The following is an 18,532-nucleotide window of genomic DNA, read 5'->3' as shown; positions in this document are numbered from 1 at the left end:
TGGTGCTGAAGCTTTAACAGAGATCTTTTCTATCAGATAAGGCTTGAGCAGGTAACCCACACCAATAACACTGACTCCACCAATTTGTTCATCTACAATGTTTTTTGATATGGCAGAATATCAGCAGTTAAATGGCCAACGCAGAGCAGTGGGCAAGACCTGACTACCTAGTCTTTAAAAAAGTGAAACCATAGAGATTTCTTCCATATAAATACTCTGATCTTTATAGCTTAAACATGTCCTTAAGCTTTTTTCCTCCCTCTGGTTGCATTACTCCCTGAGAGGTACCTGCCTGCTGCCCCATCATCCGGCCAAGAGTAGGATGAGGCTGATGAGCTGCTGCTTTTCCTCCAAAGGACCAACACCATCCTCTCCTCCACCTCCAGCATGCTGCTGGGACAGGTGAGCACCAGCTCCCTGGGGAATATTTCTTCCCAGCACTGAAAAAATTACTGAGTGCCCTCCATGATGCAAACCACCGAGCAATGCAGACAGCCTCATACACAGCAGAAAAAGAGAAGGAATGAAGGCCTTTCCCAAGAAATTCATCTTTATTTAAGCAACCATGGGTCACATGAGCTGCCAGCTGGCCTGAGGAATAACAGTAGCAGTGGGTGGACAGTAGCAGTTGGAGCTCACAAGGGAGATTGTCTCATTCCAGAGATGAAGATACATGATAGTGCATATACAAGTGAATATTTTCTCATCACTAGAAAGTGAGTATGCTGTCAAGTGCATATCACCCCTAAATCCCTGCCAGACTCAGGTGTGTTGGTGACTGCCAGGAGGCAGCTTGAGTACTACACTGCAGCAGTTTGAACTGGATCCTGCTTCCAGTGAAGTCAATGGTGAAGCTCCACTGGTCCCAAGGGAGTGGGATGAGAAGTGATAGCCCTCCCTTACCCCTTCACAATGCAATTCTTTCTAACACAAGGCATTTGCAGCCATGTTAAAATGCCAGCCAAGTGCTGTAGGCTGTACTGCTGTTCTTGCCTGTGTAGCAGCCCCTGCCTGAGGGACAGGACCTGTCCTGAACATCAGCATGGGGGTTTCCATGCTTATCTCAGTTGCTACTTATCATTTTTCACAGCTAAAATCCACTGCATAGGAGAGGAGTGAAAGGCGTTGTTGGTTCAACAGACATTTCACGCATCCATATAACTTACAGCAGGTGCTACATCCATTGCAATGATGGGTTTCAGCTCAGAAGCAGCTCTGCCTCCTCAGAAGGGCAAAGCATGCCAGGGAGCCGTTTTTTTCAGCTAGACTGACAGCCTTTTTTAAGTTCTGTTTATTTTTGATAAGGTGGTGCAAAGGGGATGTGGAGTTGGACTTTGTAGCTTTTGACCTGGCTGGAGATCAGTCCTGTTCTCTTATAGATTTAAACTTCTGTGTGTATGTGTAATATCAAAGTCCTTTGGCACACAGCAGCACTGTGGGTTAGTGAAGCCAAATAAAACAGAGCTGGGGCTGGAAGTTGAACAAGCCCCTGTGAACTCACTGTGTCATCAAGCTCGAGGAGGTTGACTAAATCCTAAGAATTAAAAAACAATGTTATACTGGATTAGTAAGGAAGAATAACAGAGGAATGTGTCCTTGTGCTGGTCAGTTGTTTCAAAGCTCATGCACTACTTTCTGATTTTTCTCCTGATCTCTGGCAATGTTTGAAAACAGAGGAAAAACAGCTGACGGTCATTGGATACCTACGTTCTCCAGTGTGATCAGAAATGTGTCCAAAGTCAATCCTTGTGAGTGACCAGTCTGGGAGAGCACATTTCCCATCAGTGATGACACACTTTGTGTCCATTTATTTACTGATTGCACAAGATCGATCCTGGGCTGCGATCCAAAACCATCCTCCTAGAAACATTGCATCTTTGGGGGTCACAAGAACTGCTCAGATGACTGTGATTTTTCCTGGTCTTCTCCCTCCATTTTTGTCCTAGGGGTCTCTTCGTATCCTACTTGTGGAGCTATGGCCCGTACATCTCCCGGTAAGGGAATCTGCATCTCCGAGCCCAGGTGCCTTGTTTGTTTGAGGCGAAGATGTGAGACTTCTCCTCAGAGCATCATCCCCTCTGACCAGCTTGGAAATGCAGGACAGCTAGTAGTGCAAGAAAGGGAAACGTGTGACACATGTCCCACCATCTGACCCCTGCAATACCTCCCCAGGGGATTTTGTGAGTGAATTCAGACGTTTTCCTGTGTTAAGAGCTGGCTCTACCTGGTAGGGATGCCCAAGCATCGGGTTTCTACCTCTCTCGCAGGATGTATTTGCCTTTCCGGTCCAGATTGCTGCTGAAGTGGATGGAGAACCAGAGGAATGAAGTTAGGATCATTCCATAAACCTAAAAGGAAATAAATGAGACAGGCATACAACTAAATGGATAACTGATTATGATCCTCCATCTATGCAAATAAGCAATCATAGATGTTGCATTTGGCCATTTGGCACTTCTGAATTATGTATCAGGGTGTCACATTTTTCTTAAGAGAGCTGTTTTTCAGTGATGTGGTGAACACCAATTCTGACATGGGAGAAAAAAAAAAAAGACAACATGTAGTTAAAACATCTGATTGGAATTAGCACAGCACAGCTCAAACCCAGCCCTAAAAATACCAAGAAATAAGATGAAACCAGGAAATTCATATTTCAAATTCCTGCCACAAAACATTCCTCTTTGCAAACAAACATGTCTCTCTCATAATAATAGCCTTTTGTAAAGATATCATGGGGGAAAAAAGCCCCACCCATGTATTGTTTGGAGTAAAAAACTAACAAAACAAACAAACAAACACCTAAACCAACTCCAAACCCCACCTCACAAACCTGCGTAGTTACGAATACAGAGGAGAGCGTACTTCCTCTATATTGTGATATTCTGCCTGATATATCACACACCAGGATTTACACAGGCAACATATCAAAGGTAAGGCTTCTGTGGGAAGGATAACAAGGGCTTTAACAACATACTCTTTCCTAAAGTATGCCCTAATGTTCAAGTGCCTTTGCTTGCAGCTTGATCTGGGGACATGTGTGCATTGTTGGATGAGGGACAGTGACATCAGAGCAGCTATAGCCCTCTTCACATGCTTCCTTTGCATCCTGCCATCACAATAGTGAACTGTGCAGTGAAGTTTCCTCTAGCACAAGCTTCAAAGACAGCCGCCTTATCTGGTTATGGCATCAAGCTGCGAAAAAAGGATACATATAACAAAAATGCTCCAGCTTTTATCTGAATATAGCTGCAGTGAAATTTTCCCTATAGCTGAGAAAAATTGGAAAGTGACATCAAATATTCACACGTGACTTTATATTTATAGCTCCATAGCAATGCCTGATGGTTTGCTTAATTTACTGCTAGCAGTATAAAATTAAAAAGTGTTTGTTACTCTGGGTTTTTTTAAGATGGACAGGAATCTTCTAACCCATAATTGCGCCAAGGTGGACACAAGATGTAAAACAATCTTCAAGTACACTTTCAGTCAGGAAAGGTCATCCCAGCTGGGGATCAGCATGGAGATATCATAGCAGACCAAACCTCCCTTCGCGGTGAAGAAATGAGTCTCCTGGCACATTCTCTTTTCTGTTGTGCAACACCACACGTGCAGAGTGCTTGTGTAGAGGTAATTACAGTGATCCACCTCTGCCAAGCAGTGGGTGGGCATATAAGCAGGCTGTCTTTAATTAGTGACCCTCTCCAGCTCCAAAGAGACAACCTCCATGCAGCCACTGAGCTCCCCCATCACTGAAAGACGTGCTCCTCTTACAGCATTTCATTTTTCATTTGTCCTCCTCCAAATAATATCTCACAAATTCAGTGCACATCCTTTACACACAAGCCATCCTCTGAAGATTATTTAACCCCTCCTCTGCAAGATTCTCCTTCAAAGACAGAACCTGGGAGCCCAGACAACATGCTCTGCTCCTTTCCTTTGCAGCCTGCTCCTTTCAAGCCCATGATTTACCCACTCACTGCCTGAGATGAACCTTACTGGGTTTGTTAGCTGTCATTATTAGAATGAGACCTTCCCTTTCTGCACAGCTCTCCAACTCCACTGCTGGTGCTCAGTAGCTTTCAGGACCTTCCAGCTCTAGCTGCACCAGCGACTTCCCAGGCTGAGCTAGGAAGCAGCAAGTTTCCTAAAATATGGAGCTTTCACTGCATCTCCTTTTCTACCACTGCTGCTGGCTTCCTACCTGGTCTGCAAGCCCCAAGCCAGGTGACATGACCTCTCGCTCGGAGGTGAAGATACACAGGCAAGCCTGAGTGGATGAAATGCAACTGCTGCTGCATCCTGCTCCCCAGTGCCAGCTGTTGTGCCTCATTTGGGCAGAAGAACTGCGCAATAAGCCTATTCCTGCAGGAAAACCACTCCATCAATTAGCCTGGCCAAGACAGGTCCTGGCCCTTTCCTAATTTCCATAGTGGAGTCCACAACTTCTTGTTTCTCTGCTGCTGGTCTCCAGAATCACCCAAAATCTTAGCTTTTGGGGGCTAAATTAGGACATCTTTCTCCACTGGGGCCTGCCTTTCAGGGACCAAAATGCAAAAGGACAGACAGTGTTACCGTGAAGCCAATGGTGATGCCCAGGAGTGAGAAGACGAAGTCCATGTGCTTCTTCAGAAAGTCCTGGATCTCTTGCAGGCAGTCCTGGGAAGAGAGAGACACCCCTTGCAGCACATCAGCAGCTTGGTGGGTAACTTCGGACCAACACCACTTGCCACAACCCCAGACAGGGAGGCAAGAGAGGGGCACAGCATTGCACAGCTGGGAATCTCTCCCTTTTTCTACTGCTGCTGCTGCAGCTTGGCAAGACAAACACCTGTGGTACATTTTCTATGACTACAACATGCCTATGATTTTCTTGGTGGGATGCATTTTGGACTGTGGAGGATGTGTGTGTAAGTGTGGTCATGAAAAAGCTTTTTTCTTTTCATTGACTGGAAAATGGAAAGAGGGAAATGGAAAGATGGAAAAGCAGAGCACACCATGATGCTAAATGCATCCCCCAAGGTTACTAATGAATAGTTCAATTTTGCAAGGTGCTGCAAGCATTAGTATACATTAGTCTTAAGCATGCCAGTGACCCTACAAAAATCCAGGAGGTGTTAGCCAAGAGAGCCATTTCAGAAATGCAAAAGTCTGCCCTCGATGAAGCGATTTGCAGAGTGACGTAAGAGTGCCCAAAGCCAGTAGTGCAGCCACCAAACTCTGTGGTTTCCTGTGTTACAAAGCACATCCTCCCACCCACTTCCCCAGCTCTGAGGCAAGGGAAACACAAACAACTAGGTGGGAGGGATGGAGTCACCCATACGGTGCCCAGCTTTGTTCTGCTCTCCCTTCCTGCTCTTTGAGCTGAGATCGACCCTGCCTGGAGATGTGACGTTCCCAGAAGCAATGCTTTGAAACACTGCCCTGTGGGCTGATGTGCCTGCACATCACAGTGTCCTGTTAGAGCTTGACATCTTCATCTGACAACAATGTGTTTGTATTGCTGTAGCGACACGGTTTTATTTTTCCTAGAGACGGCATATACTGATGCTGGTGGCGTTAGATACTTCAGCTACTAGTATTTGGCTACTCCAGCGGAAGAAAAATAATTGTAAAATAGGTTCACTCAGACAGTAGGAAGTCTAGATTGTGGCTTCAGTGCAGAACAATCTATTACTGGTGGCTTCTCCTTCAGCCTCACCGAGATACTGCAAAAGAGGACGAATGAAGTGCGCTTGATGAAGCTACTGCTGGATATCATCATCCTGCTTCATGAGTTTCTCATTTTATTAACTATTTAATGCTCCAGGAAAAAAGAATAACATAAAATTCCACATTGGCTGTTAGTAGAACACATTTTAAGCCTCAGAAACTACTGTCACATAGAAAAGCCAAAGAGGTTTTTTGCGCTCAGACACACGCCCATGATATCTCACACTATCTGTGTGCACAGCAGATGAAGAGGAGGCTGGAGGGAAGTGACAGGCTGCAAACACAAGCATTTTGGAGGCTTTCTAGGACTGCAAAGGAAACTGCATCTGCGAGTGTATGACTCGCCCTGCCGGGGCTCCTCCTCCTAATTCACAGAATTGTACAATCATAGAGTAGTTTGGGTTGGAAGGGACACTAAAGATCATCTAGTTTCAACCTTCCTGCTATGGTCAGGAACACCTTTCACTAGACCAGGTTTCTCAGAACTTCATCTAGCCTAGCCTTGAACACCTCCAGGGACAGGGTATCCACAGTCTCTCTGAGCAACCTTTTCCAGTGCCTCATCACCCCTCGCAGTAAACAATTTTTTCCTAATATTTAATCTAAACCTAGTCTCAGTTTGAAGCCATTCCCTCTTGTCCTATCACTACATGCTCTTCTAAAAAGTCTCTCTCAATCCTTCTTGTAGGCTCTCTTCAGAGAGAGCCTACCACAATTTGGCAACCTCTAAGCCACCTCTTTTCCAGGGCCGAACAAACACAATTCTCTCAGCCTTTCCTTGTAGGAGAGGTGTTTCATCCCTCTAATCATCTTAGTGGCCTGCTCTGGACTCGACTCAAGAGGCTGATGTCCTTCCTGTGCTGGGGACCCCAGAGCTGGAGCAGCACTCCAGTACTGCATCCAGTGTTGTTATTGATACAGCAAAATCCCAACAAAACAAACCTCAACCCATTTCAATCCCAAACCACAAAAAAGCCACAATTCTCATTAACACTAACTCCAGAGAGGTTTTGACAGGTAACAAGTAGTGGCACAACCTCACTGTGGGGTGGGAGAAACTTTTACCTTACCTGTCCTGCATTGTGTGCTTGGCCGGGTGGGCATGTCTGGTGCTCAACGTTGTTTGTGTCCCCAAAAGGAGAGTGCTTCCCACAGCACAGGAACTGGAAGAGAGGGAGAAGTCTGCCGGTCACCTGCCGGGGCTCTCCCCTCGCCATCAGCTGCTGCAGCAATCAGGAGGTGTCAGCAATGGGCCACTTTTCCTCCCTGTTGCCCCAGGCAGGGCAACCCAGCGAGGGCAGCAAGGAACAAAGCAGGTATGGAATCAACAGTTGCAGCTAAATTCAGAGGAGGTGAGTGGATTTGGCCCCAAACTTGCTCATGCTCCTCCAGGACTGCTGCCTGGGACTGAGGCCAAGGCCTCTCTCCACAGTCATAACCAATGCTCACAGTGGCTGCTCTGGAAAACCCAGGGAGGCACAGTCATGTTTCCAGTGATTGTTATGGGCTGGGGGGAACTCCAGCAACACCCACTGTGGAGCTGGTTTCCTGTAGCCATGGTGCACTGTCCAGTTTGGAGCTCTGGCAGAAGGAAAAAAATAACAGGAGGAGAAGGACTGTTTCTCCATCAATTAAAGTATCTAAAATAAACAACTGGTGAAGCCTGTTTCTCCCTGGTTCTCTTTGTCAAGTGAGACTCTGGGCGTGCTGCTCCACAACCCTGAGAGCAAGCACCTCCATGCCTGGTCATGGCTCTGAGGGCCACCACCATCACCGCAATGAGAAGTGGCTTTGGAAAGCACTTGTTATGATGATTTAAGAAAACACAGAAGGATAAAGGGAGTTGCGTGGGAGGTGTCTGGAAACAGGCAAGCAGAGCTGACCTTCCCACCCAGACTTGCTGCGTACCATGAACTCACTACCCAAACAGGCCCTGCTGTGCAAGGGGGGCGGCATCTCCAGTACTCAGCAGGGACTCATGAATTTCTCACCATGGGGGACATCCTCACTCATCTCCTTTGGCTTCAAGGGCAAGCATCCTCCCTGTGCTCTGGGTAACCACCCCTGCCCACCTACTGAGCTACAGAGAAGTCTCCTGTGCCAACAGCATCCTAGGCAGTGTTTTTTGGGAGCTTGATATCAGTTTCCAGCTCTGTAAAAGGCCATGTAGCCTCCAGTACTCCTCAGCCATATACTCAGTGGTAAATAGAAATAACCAGCTCCAAATACTACTGCTAGACTATGTGGGATTCCTGCCCCTCCTCTCTACTTGAGCAGGTATGCATCCACATTTTTGTACCACAGATAGGGAGCAGGGCAGAGGGCAGGCTGAGACAGACAATACATGTATCAGCTGCAGTGTGGAAGTTTTGTAGATCTTGCACCACAGTGATGCTCTGATAGGTGACCCTTTCTTCCTGTTGATAATTTGGTTGGTCAGACCTGGGAAAGGAAGAATAGGAAGGGAGGAGCAGACTCCACAGCACGCTGGAGGACTTGGTTCCTGAGGGAAAATGGCATTGCAGCACCCACAAGGCAAAACACAGGTGTCAGTCCCAACCTGCTGAAACTATCGGGAAGATATCCTAGGGCAAGGTTTTCTGCTGTGGCCGAAAGACAACTTACTGCTTTGTGGATGGCAGTCAGCTCGTGCCTCCTGAAGCTGGAGGTGTTCCTCCTCACCTCCTCGTACACAAAATCATACACATCTACCTGCAATGAAAGCAGAGATCTGTACATGCAAAACACTGATCACAGTCATCTCTTCTTGAATTCCCCCAGAAGCTCTCCCAGGTATAGCAATACAAGCAGTGTAGCTATTAAATGACCCCCACACAGCAGCAGGAGCTGGTGTATGACCCACTATGCACCAAGGGAGCTAGGACACGGTAAGTCCCATGAGAGAGTTGGTGGCACTGCAGGTGTATGACCTGCCATGCACGGACCCTTCAGCATCATGCTGGGGCCTCACTAGCTGTTTGATGGAGCTTTTGGCTAGTTTTGGATTTAGTGTCAGAGAAGAACTCAGGTACCTGTGACCAATGTTCCTCTGAGTTCCTCTGCCAGGCAAGGATGATGCCATCTCCCTGTCCTGATGTGGGGACTGTGAGGACAGGCACACAAAACCATGAGATGCTAAAATACAAAGGCGAGAGGACCTCAGGGGGCTGGTGTTATCCCAGTGACAGACCAGTTTTTCCGAACAGAGCCAAAAAAATAACAGGAGTGATTCAGTGGTGAGTCAGACCCTAAATATTTACCAAACGTGTAAGAACTTGCAGCTTGACAGATCCCAGCCAACTCCTGCTCGGGTGTCAAAGGAAAAAAAAATATGACAATTGCTTTCACTGCCTGCAGTCAAAACCTTATTTCTTCCTTTCCTTTTCCCTTGCTTCTTCAGGAACACTGAGCCGAGTGGGCCTACAGGCAGTGCTTGGCTTTCAGGAGGGAAAATCAATGGGTGAAACAGGCATAGCAGGTGGCTGCATGGGGAAGGATGGGCACTCCAGGAACAGAGCCACCCCTCAGTAAGGCTTTGCACCTCAGACTTCTGAGCCAAGGAAAATATCCTCTGTAGAAAAATGTGGGACACTGAGCTGTTCCACACAGGTAAGGAGGGAAGATCTTCATTTTGTTCCCTCTGTGTATCAGAGCGCATCAAGTGGGATGGGTGCAGCAGTAAGACAAGATCTCTAGCACACTTATGCATCAACCTTCCCCCGAGAAAACCTTAAAACCCAATACAAAAGAAAACATCCAAGCTTTTCTAACTTCTTGTGGCCATGAAATAGCTTTCCAGCAGCTGCAATTAGATAAATGGATTCAATAAAAAGAATGTCCATTTCCACTGAAGAATTGGATTAAGAAAAATGAAAAAAGAATAATCTTTTGACCTCCTCTTGTGGAGGAAGGAAGAACAAAGCAGCTGGCTTCTTAACCCAAGAGATTATTACCTTTTGAATATCACAACTCCAGACTGAGATTCAGGAATAAAACCTATTTTGTGCTGTGATAACATACATATGGGTTTTGGCAAAGTAACAATGCTGCATGTGCAATTTCTGCCTTTTAATATTTATCATTAGACTCAGGATGCTGAGCTTTCCTCCAAAAGACCTAGATTTGGATGACTTAAAAGAAAAAAAAAAGTTAAAAAAGGGTTCAAGCAAATTAGTTTCTAGGTTCAAGCAAGAGTTCAAGGGTTAAAAGCTATCCAGAAGTTTAACTGCTTCTAAAGGTCTCTTGAAGTCTGGGACAGGAAAAGTTTGACAGGTAGTTTTAAGTCCTCTGCCTTGGCTGGGCACATTCCCCAAAACCTCATGAAAAATGCCAAAAAAAGTTGCATTCACTACAGTGAGCTTTGGGCTGCGTCTTGCTGCTGACTTTACAATTATATTCAACTTAAAACAAGGTAAGATGAGACTTTGTCCAGTGATGTTTCAACTACAAAGACCATCACAGGCTCTCTGTAGGAGTAGGCTCTGACCATGCCACCAGAACAAATTCAATGTTCATTAGTACTTTGTGCCGATAATAAACCTCAGAAACCAACTGAGGCTGATGTCCTCCTCAGCAGCCCCTCTGGTGGTCACGCTGCACTGAGTAACCTGTGAGGAGGGCAGGAGTTCTGCCCAGATGCTGACAGCTGCTGGCTGCTGCCTGTGGCAGCTGCTAAACTGGTGAGCTGCTGCCAGCTTCATGAAACCCTGAGAGGATCAATTTGATCAGGAGAGGTGCTGCCTAATACAGTGGTGCACGTTTGCACCTTCCTTATTATTTCAGTACCATACAATGATGTCAAACGTTGAGACTGAGACTGTTTGAAGGATGAGAGTGGATAGGAAAGAACTGAAGGAACAAGATGCCCATAATAAAATCATGGCAGAAAATTAATTCAATTGTTGGAAACAATAATGGAAGAAACCACAAGCAGTGTCAACATTTCACAGCCTGTTCAACTACTGTGATGGTGATGATGATGGTAATCTCCAAGTACATAATGACTGCTAAAGACTTCAATTGCACCATTTCTGAGCTCACTTGTGAACTGACTTCTCAGTTATCTAATTTTTTTTTTTATTTTCATTTTGTCAAGCAGCCTCCAAAACTTGAAACACAAGGGATTAAATGAAAAATATATAATAGCAATAACTTCCTCTTAGAATGTGTGTCTGGGCAAGCCTAAGAGTACAATTTGCTGATTAGTCATTCTCAGCATTTTTATCTAGCAATTATATCTAGCATTTATATCCAGAGATTATCTGAATTTGCTATTCAGATCCTAGTAAGGAAATATCAAATTATAAACCCATTTTTTAAAGAGCAAATTGCTTGTAGCTCCTCCACATCATCTTTTTGATTTTTGCTAGGATCATTTGATTTTGGAGGGGAAAACTGCTGTTTTTATACAACGCAATGGTTTGTTTTCTTGTGTAAATATTTCAGAGGTAGGTGTATAGTACTAAATCTCAGTATTCATCATTGGCTGCTTCCTTCTCTGCAGAAAACAGCATAGAGAGGTCTGGTTTAATAAGAGAAGACTTACAAGTTCAAAACATTGCACTTTGCTGCCTAGGATGGGGTTATGTTTATACTCAGAGCTGCAGCCAAGGTCTGAAACACTGGTAGTGCATGGCAGCATCTATCCAGCCCAAAATGTTGTGCTAACTCAAGCATGCCTGATGATGTAAAAAATAAAACCTGAAAGCGTAAGACAGTCACCAGGTGGTTTCATGACCTATCCTTATTTGCAACATTGATTCATCCAGCAGATGCAAGTTCATCCCTATATTTTCCTTTGATCCAGGACCCAACACAGTGAAGATCTAGACTGCAGCACTGCTTTGTATCCTCAACTGCCGTCCTCAACAGATTCCACCGCACACTCCATTGATGGGCAACTTTGAGTCCATTGCCTCAAGATAATTTTCTTTTTCTGTAGCTTACACCAGGTGTTGGACAAAAAAAGAATAGTAAAAATAATCAGGATGCTTTTTCTCATGGTTAAGCAACAGGATGCCTTTTAAGTTCGAGTGCTTACTCTGATACTGTTAATAACATGCTTTAAGACAAACAGCTGTGCCCCATCCCTTAAACAGTACTTAGCATGTAATGGACCAATACAGCTGGAGAAGAGAAAGTCCATTTAGGCTTCCTTTTGAATGGTCTTACACTTGTCTCACACATAAGTATCATTATGGTCAAGCGGATTTTCCTGTTCCTAGTGACATGCTGTGACCCACTGCTGGAAGAGTTCTGCTGGACAAGCTCTCCCTTGGAAGGAGACTGCACCTGCAACACTGAAACGCCAAGAGCTGAAGATAAAGCATCAGCTGGGCTTAAGAAAAATCTCCAGGTTAAGTGATATAGAGGTCACACCTCACAGTAATTCTTTTCCTGGAAGAAGCTGTGTGAATGTTCCAGCTCTAAATTAGTTAAATAATCTCTGCCTCCCATTTCTGTCTGCATTCCTTAATGAAATATTCATTTAGGGATGATATCGATGGGTTGCTGGATACAACAAATGGAAAATCACCACTGAGATTGATGCAGCTGACTCCAACTGACTCAATAAGTAGCATTTTTCACTTAAAGTAAAAGGAAAAAGGAATTTTGACATCGTCTATCATCCTTTAAATCCTTTATCCCCCAAGAAGCAGAATTTATGATTGCAGGAAGACATGTACTCTAAGCCATTAATGTTCTTGTCCTTGTCTGTTTAAAACTAAAGCAAACTTCAGTCTTACCTCCTTTAAGAGGAAAACTGACATTTTTGACTTAGGTTATTTATCAAGGATAATTTTTACCTATAACTGGATTTGGAACAGAAACATGAGACAAGGTCCACCTTCAGTTCTCAATGACTTTGCAAGCCAAAGGTGCTAATGAATCCCCATCCTGCTGCCAGTGAATACCCATGCCTAGGCAACCTGAGAATGTTGCTTTGATGGAAACTAATGCAGACTTGTACCAAGAACAATGACCTGAATCTCAGTGAACCATCTTTGCAATTGCTGTTGGCCAAAAATCCCTCTACAAAGCAGAAGCTCGAGGAGAATATAGTGAAAGGAGATCTCAGGATTGTCTCAAAGATAAGCCCACCTTCCTCCCTTCTGATAAACAGGAACAGTCCTGACATGGCTGAGAAGGAAGGCAGCTCAAGAACAATAATAGCAAAAGGAGCTGTCAGAATTATCTCAAAGACAAGCCCACCTTCCTCCCCTCTGATAAACAGGAACACTCATGATGTAGCAGAGGAGGAAGACAAGCACAGGAAGAAGGAGGAGGATCCTCCGCTCCTGTGGGTCTTTGTGCCTTTGAGGTATCAAACCAATCACACGCAGTGCAGCCTCAGAAGAATCTGCAACCTCAGCACTTCGTGTTCTTTCAGCACCACCAACAAGGATGTACTCACTGGCATCACTCAGAAGTGTTCCTTTAGTGGTGGCTGCCACAGACTCCTCCACTTAGCTATGAACTGCAAGTTAGTCAGTTAAGACGTGAAACTGGAATAAAGTGGTTAACTCACTCAAAATTCTTCCTTGTTCCAGTAAGAAAAACACTTCTGCATTTTGTTGTCTCTGCCTTTCCTTTCCTCCCTGGTGTGCAGAACTGCACGTGTTCACAGCGTGTCAGAAACAGGGGGGAGGCAGATACAACAGCTTGGGTTTGGGCAAAGCAATGCTGCAACTTCAATGAAACAGAGGAGAGAAAGCCAGGCTGGGTTCTTTAGCCAGATTACAGAGCAACTCCCATCACATGGATCGAGCACATGGTAAGACGAGCTCCCCCATCCATGCTCAACCAAGCCCTCATTGCCTGTCTACACACTGTCATTACAGCTTGCTGCAAGTTTTTATTTCCTTTATTGCTTATTAGCTCCCCTCCTCTCCAGCCTTCTTCCAGCCAGTCATTCCCAGATGCAGAAATCCGGCCAGCACTGCAAACCAGAGGAGCCTTTGAGGGCCCCTATATCTGTATATAGATACAGATTTTATATCTATCTACACACATATGGGGGGGGGGAAAGACATATGCACTCCCACCCACCTTCTGGTATTGCCAGAGGATCAGGCAAACCCTGACCATCCTTTGGACAATCACTGAGGAAATACACAGAAGAAGAGAGACCAAAAACCATTGTGAACAAAAAACTCAGGAAAAGCAAAGCCTTACAAAGCTACTTCTCTCCAGTCCCAGTGCTTCCATCAGGTCCTTGCACAAAACACTTAAAACATGCGAAAGTGCTGAGCTGTTACCCTGCTCACCTCCTCCTCATTTCCTATCTCTACATCCCAAAAAGAACAGGAAAATTCTAACCGTATGGGTGCTATACAACCCCTTTTGGCCAGTGGGCAGGGGGACATCAGAGCCTCATGCCCAACTAAGCCATAAACCGCCAAGGCCACCTCTGTGCTACTCTGGATGCAGCCAGGAGCATTGCTCTGTGCCTGTGGCAGAGCACCAATAAGGAAGCACAGAAAACCTGGATGGGCAGCTAATCAACATCAACACATTTTTTTCCCCTAAATCCTTTAGATCTGGGCCTGCACTCCTTGTGCGTGTCACCAGCCCCAGTGTATCAAAGTCTCCTTGGTTTTTTTAATTAGGTTTTTAGGTTGTATCAGCAACAGAGCCAGCTCCAGGGCAGCCCTGTTAGCCCTCTGAGCTGGTGGTGCCTGTCCTGCTGCGGTGAGCATCCCACAGGTGCATGAAGGTGGGATGGCAACTATCCAAGCAGCCTCAGGTACCACGGCTGGTGCTGCTGTGGGCGGGAGCTCCAGCTAAGCTCTGCCACGGAAAGCGGCAGAAATGGGGCCGTGTGGGTTCAGCATCAGGGCAGCAATAAATTACAGAACCCATGAGTGCAAATGCTTGTGTGGAGGCTCAGACAAAGGAGAACAGTGTCTCGGTGGGGGGAGTGGGCCATTACTGTGTGATGAGAACATAAACACTGGGAAAGAGTCAAAATATTTTAAAACGTTAAGGAAGAGGGAGGGGTTTCCCTCCTCTTTTGTTTTTCCCATGGAGTTCAGAGAATGGGAAAAGCTTGGTCCTTACCTTAAAGTGATTGTGCCTGGCAGATAAACAGCAAGAGCAAGGAGCACATCAGATTATTCAGTGTTCTCACAGCCAAACCGCTAATTTTTGTAAGTGCTCTTGAAAGACCCCTGTGAGCGGCTACAATCCTGATCCAGCCCCACTGAACCAAAAACCAAAAGGAAACTATCTGTATGCTTCAGGTCTGGTTTCAGAAAGCACATGAACACAACTTCAGCTTGTGTTTAAGTCTCATTAAAATCTCTAGGACTTCAGCCTGCATTTAATTATTGTCCACAGATGAGATAGACCAGGCCCTGCAAGACTTCACCCCAACATACACCAGAGGCAGCGATGATAGGCACAAACACACCCTGGAAAACCTGCAGACTTGGTTTGCTGCTAGAAGGACCTCTACAGCCCCACTTAAGAAATTAACTGGGAAGTTCTCGGTCATTCCTTGCATACCTGCAGAAATAAGAAATGCATGTGCTGATTTTTTGCATGAAAAGAGAGTATTTGCCTCTTGGAGACCCAGGCAAATGCTGTGTATGGCTTTGCAAAAGTACTGGCTGGGACAGAGACAGAAAGACCAGCACTGGTCCCACATGCAGGAAAGGGACAAGGGAAGCTGCTCTGTTCAAGAGCGAGCCCCCGGTGTGGCAATGTTTGTTATTTAACAGCTGCAACTGTTAATTCCAGCTGCACATCCCGGGGCCTGTTAGAAAATCACCATCCTAAAAGGTACCACTTTGCTTTCTAACAAAGCATAGAAGACTCTGTTTCCACTTCCCAGACCCAGGAGGGGAGAGTAAACAGGTTCCTTTGGAGGAAGCAGAGCAACACTGCAGGAAAATAAGGGTGTATATGGATGGCTTATGTTCCCTGCCCATAAAAAGCTAAATCCTTACGTTTATTCTCTGAGTACAAGCAGTGCAACACAGAGGGGCTAATGTCTTCCCACTCACATGGAGCCAAAAGCCACAGGCTTTTGAAATCACCCAGAAACATGAGAAACCACTTGATAACTAAGAGATCACCATATCATCGCAGTCAGTGCAAATCCAAGCAACCTCTTCATTCAAGGGACATGGGGAATCAGGCCCTCTGCCAGGAATATGGGCAACTAATTGCACCAGGTTCAAAATTTCCCCTGAGTTGGGAAGTCATAATTTAATCCGTTTTACGCTTTTACCTGTGAACAAATCTCTGTAATTAAAACACTCATTCTTGTTGCAAAACTTCTTGCATGTTACAGTGACTTTACTGTCACCGACCCACCCTGTCATCCTGTCTGGCTTACAGGGCTGGCACTGCAAAGCTGCTGGAACCGCAAGGCTGCTGGAAGGATGGTTCAGCTGCTGCAGGGAACGGGAACAGCAGAAGATGACATGGCATAAAAACTCCTCTGGCCTCTTTCACAGTGGGGCCCAGAACAAAACCCCAAACCTCAGGTTCAACAAGGCAATGTGCTGGTTCCTGCACTTTGGTCAAGTGAGGTCAACAACCACATGAAGCACGCTATAGGCTTGGGGAATAGTGGTTGGAAGGAACCCCAGGGGAAAAAAGACCTGGGGGTGCTGGTTGAGAGCTGAACATGAGCGAGCAGTGTGCCCATGTGGACAAGAAGGTAAATGGCATCCTGCCCTGTATCAAAAATAGTGTGGCCACTGGAACAAGGGAAGTGATTGCCTCTTTGTACATGGCATTGGTGAGGCCACGCCTCGAGTCCTGTATCCAGTTCTGGGCCCCTCACTACAAGAAAGACATTGAGGTGCTGGAGCGAATCCAGAGAAGGGCAAAGAAGCTGGTGAAGGGTCTGGAGAGTAAGTCCAGTGAGGAGCAGCTGAGGGAGCTGGGATTGTTTAGCCTGCAGAAAAGGAGGCTCAGAGGCAACCTTATCACTCTCTACAACTACCTGAAAGGAGGTTGTAGCCAGGTGGGGATCATCGGTCTCTTCTCTCAGGCAACTAGTGACAGGACAAGAGGACATAATCTCAAGGTGTTCCAGGGAAGGTTCAGGCTAGACGTGAGGAAGAATTTCTTCATTGAAATGGTGGTCAGGCATTTGAACAGGCTGCCCAGGAAGGTGGTGGAGTCACTGTCCCTCAAGGTGTTCAAGAAATGACTGGACGTGGCACTTAGAGCCTCTAGTTGATTGGTCAAAGGTTGGACTCAATGATCTTGGAGGCCTTTTCCAACCTTAATGATTCTGTGATTCTATTTTTGTGTTGGTTAGTAAGGGTACCAAGTCTTCTATATGGCAGCTGCAAGTACATCTTTGCTCCAGCCTCTGCAGACATGTTTGTAAAGCAGCAGTTAATGGGCGAGGAGAAAAGCGAAGCTGGGGAGGAGGAAGCAGCAGCCCTCCCCACCAGCTGTGCCAGATGTGGCATGTCTCTCCTATGTCCCTCTCTGCATCCTAGGTCCTAGCTGCTTTCAGCCACACTGTGAATGACTGAAAGACCTCACTTAGACAGCGGTTTGTGGGAAAGGAACTGCCATAAAAATAACTTTGGAAAACAAGACTCAGCTCTTCAGCTTCAGGAACCAGGACTTCCTAATGTGGCTGAAAACCATCTGAAAACCTCATAATTTCTGTGGTTACCACAGCTATTCCGTCAAAGACACTTGCATAGAGGTCATTCTCCCTGCCCTCCCATGTACATTGATCTCTAGTTTGCTTTGATTGCACCATCACTGTCCTTCCTCAGGCAGGTTTGCAACACTTTCCTGCCTAGATCTCCTACTGAGAGGAAGAACAATTGCAATGCAGCCTTTTAGGATAAAGCATGATAAACCTCAGGTTCATGACTGCTGCATGCCTGGCATACATTATTTCAAGAATAAGGGTTATAGTGACATCGAGTCTATCCGAACACAGATAACTTGAAATTAAAACATTTGGCATCTGTATGAAAGAATATGTTCAGAAGCTACAGAAGGTCGCAAAAGCAGAAAAGAATGGGAAATTAAAAGACTCACATTTTGTTTACAGTGCCAGGTCTGAGAATATCAAATATTTACAAATAACTTTTCCTTTTTCCCTGTCCAGCTTCTCTGTAAGTACTGTAAACAGGGCTCTGAAAGAGCCACACAGGCAGAAAGGGCATCTCACTTTCATCATGTTCAAGCAATGTTTCTATCTATTTTCTCTTGATAATAACCATCAAAATTATTTTTCAATATTGGGATTTTATGTTTCAGATTATTTTCTATAAGAGGGGTCTGCTTTACAAAGAAAATGTAGATTTTCTTTTTTCCTCTCTTTTTTTTCCCATCAAAAGGAGTAAACCACTGAAGCATATGCCATGGATTGTAGGGGAGACCTCCCATCCCCCAGCTTGCAGGGGGAAAGGAGGGCTCTTCTTTCAGTGCTGCCTGTGTTTGTCACCTTGCCCATGGGGAAGAAGAGGATGGGATCTACCACCAACAGCTCCCAGCTGGCATTTCCAAACTGAACAGGCTAATTTTCTGTCTGGTTATTCACTGGAAAGTCAATGTATTTTGCATGGAAAAAATTCAAATTTTTGTTTTAGATATGAATGGGGGGCAGTAACCCCCTGGTGCTCTCAGGGTCAGTGATTCAGGCACATGTAATGGGCATATTCATCCATATTTAGTTTTACATCCCTCAATTCTGTTCCTTACTTGATAGCTGTCTACATCCCATCAGTCTTACAAGACACCCACCAGCTTGGTTGAGTTTGATTTTTCCCCCCCAGATTACCACAATTAACTATTTCTGAGAGCACTGACATGCAGTAGGCAGCAGAGGACACCT

The 18,532-nt window shown here is 45.5% G+C and overlaps 1 protein-coding gene across 1 annotated transcript in view; it reads right to left on the bottom strand.

Moving 5' to 3' along the window:
• Positions 1 to 2,190: 2,190 nt before the first annotated feature.
• TSPAN32 (tetraspanin 32) overlaps positions 2,191 to 18,532 on the bottom strand; it is a 29,174-nt gene continuing 12,832 nt past the window's right edge. The window contains exons 5-8 of the mRNA XM_017806612.1: positions 8,335 to 8,421; positions 6,780 to 6,872; positions 4,573 to 4,656; positions 2,191 to 2,348 (exon numbers count right to left, since the gene is read on the bottom strand). Of these exons, the coding sequence (XP_017662101.1) occupies positions 2,253 to 2,348; positions 4,573 to 4,656; positions 6,780 to 6,872; positions 8,335 to 8,421 (360 nt within the window). The 3' untranslated portion in view covers positions 2,191 to 2,252. The remainder of the gene's footprint in view (positions 2,349 to 4,572; positions 4,657 to 6,779; positions 6,873 to 8,334; positions 8,422 to 18,532) is intronic.

Source organism: Lepidothrix coronata, unplaced genomic scaffold (assembly GCF_001604755.1).
Source record: "Lepidothrix coronata isolate B3197 unplaced genomic scaffold, Lepidothrix_coronata-1.0 Scaffold1, whole genome shotgun sequence".
Lineage (NCBI taxonomy): Eukaryota > Metazoa > Chordata > Aves > Passeriformes > Pipridae > Lepidothrix > Lepidothrix coronata.
This window is presented reverse-complemented; position numbering and strand designations above follow the sequence as displayed.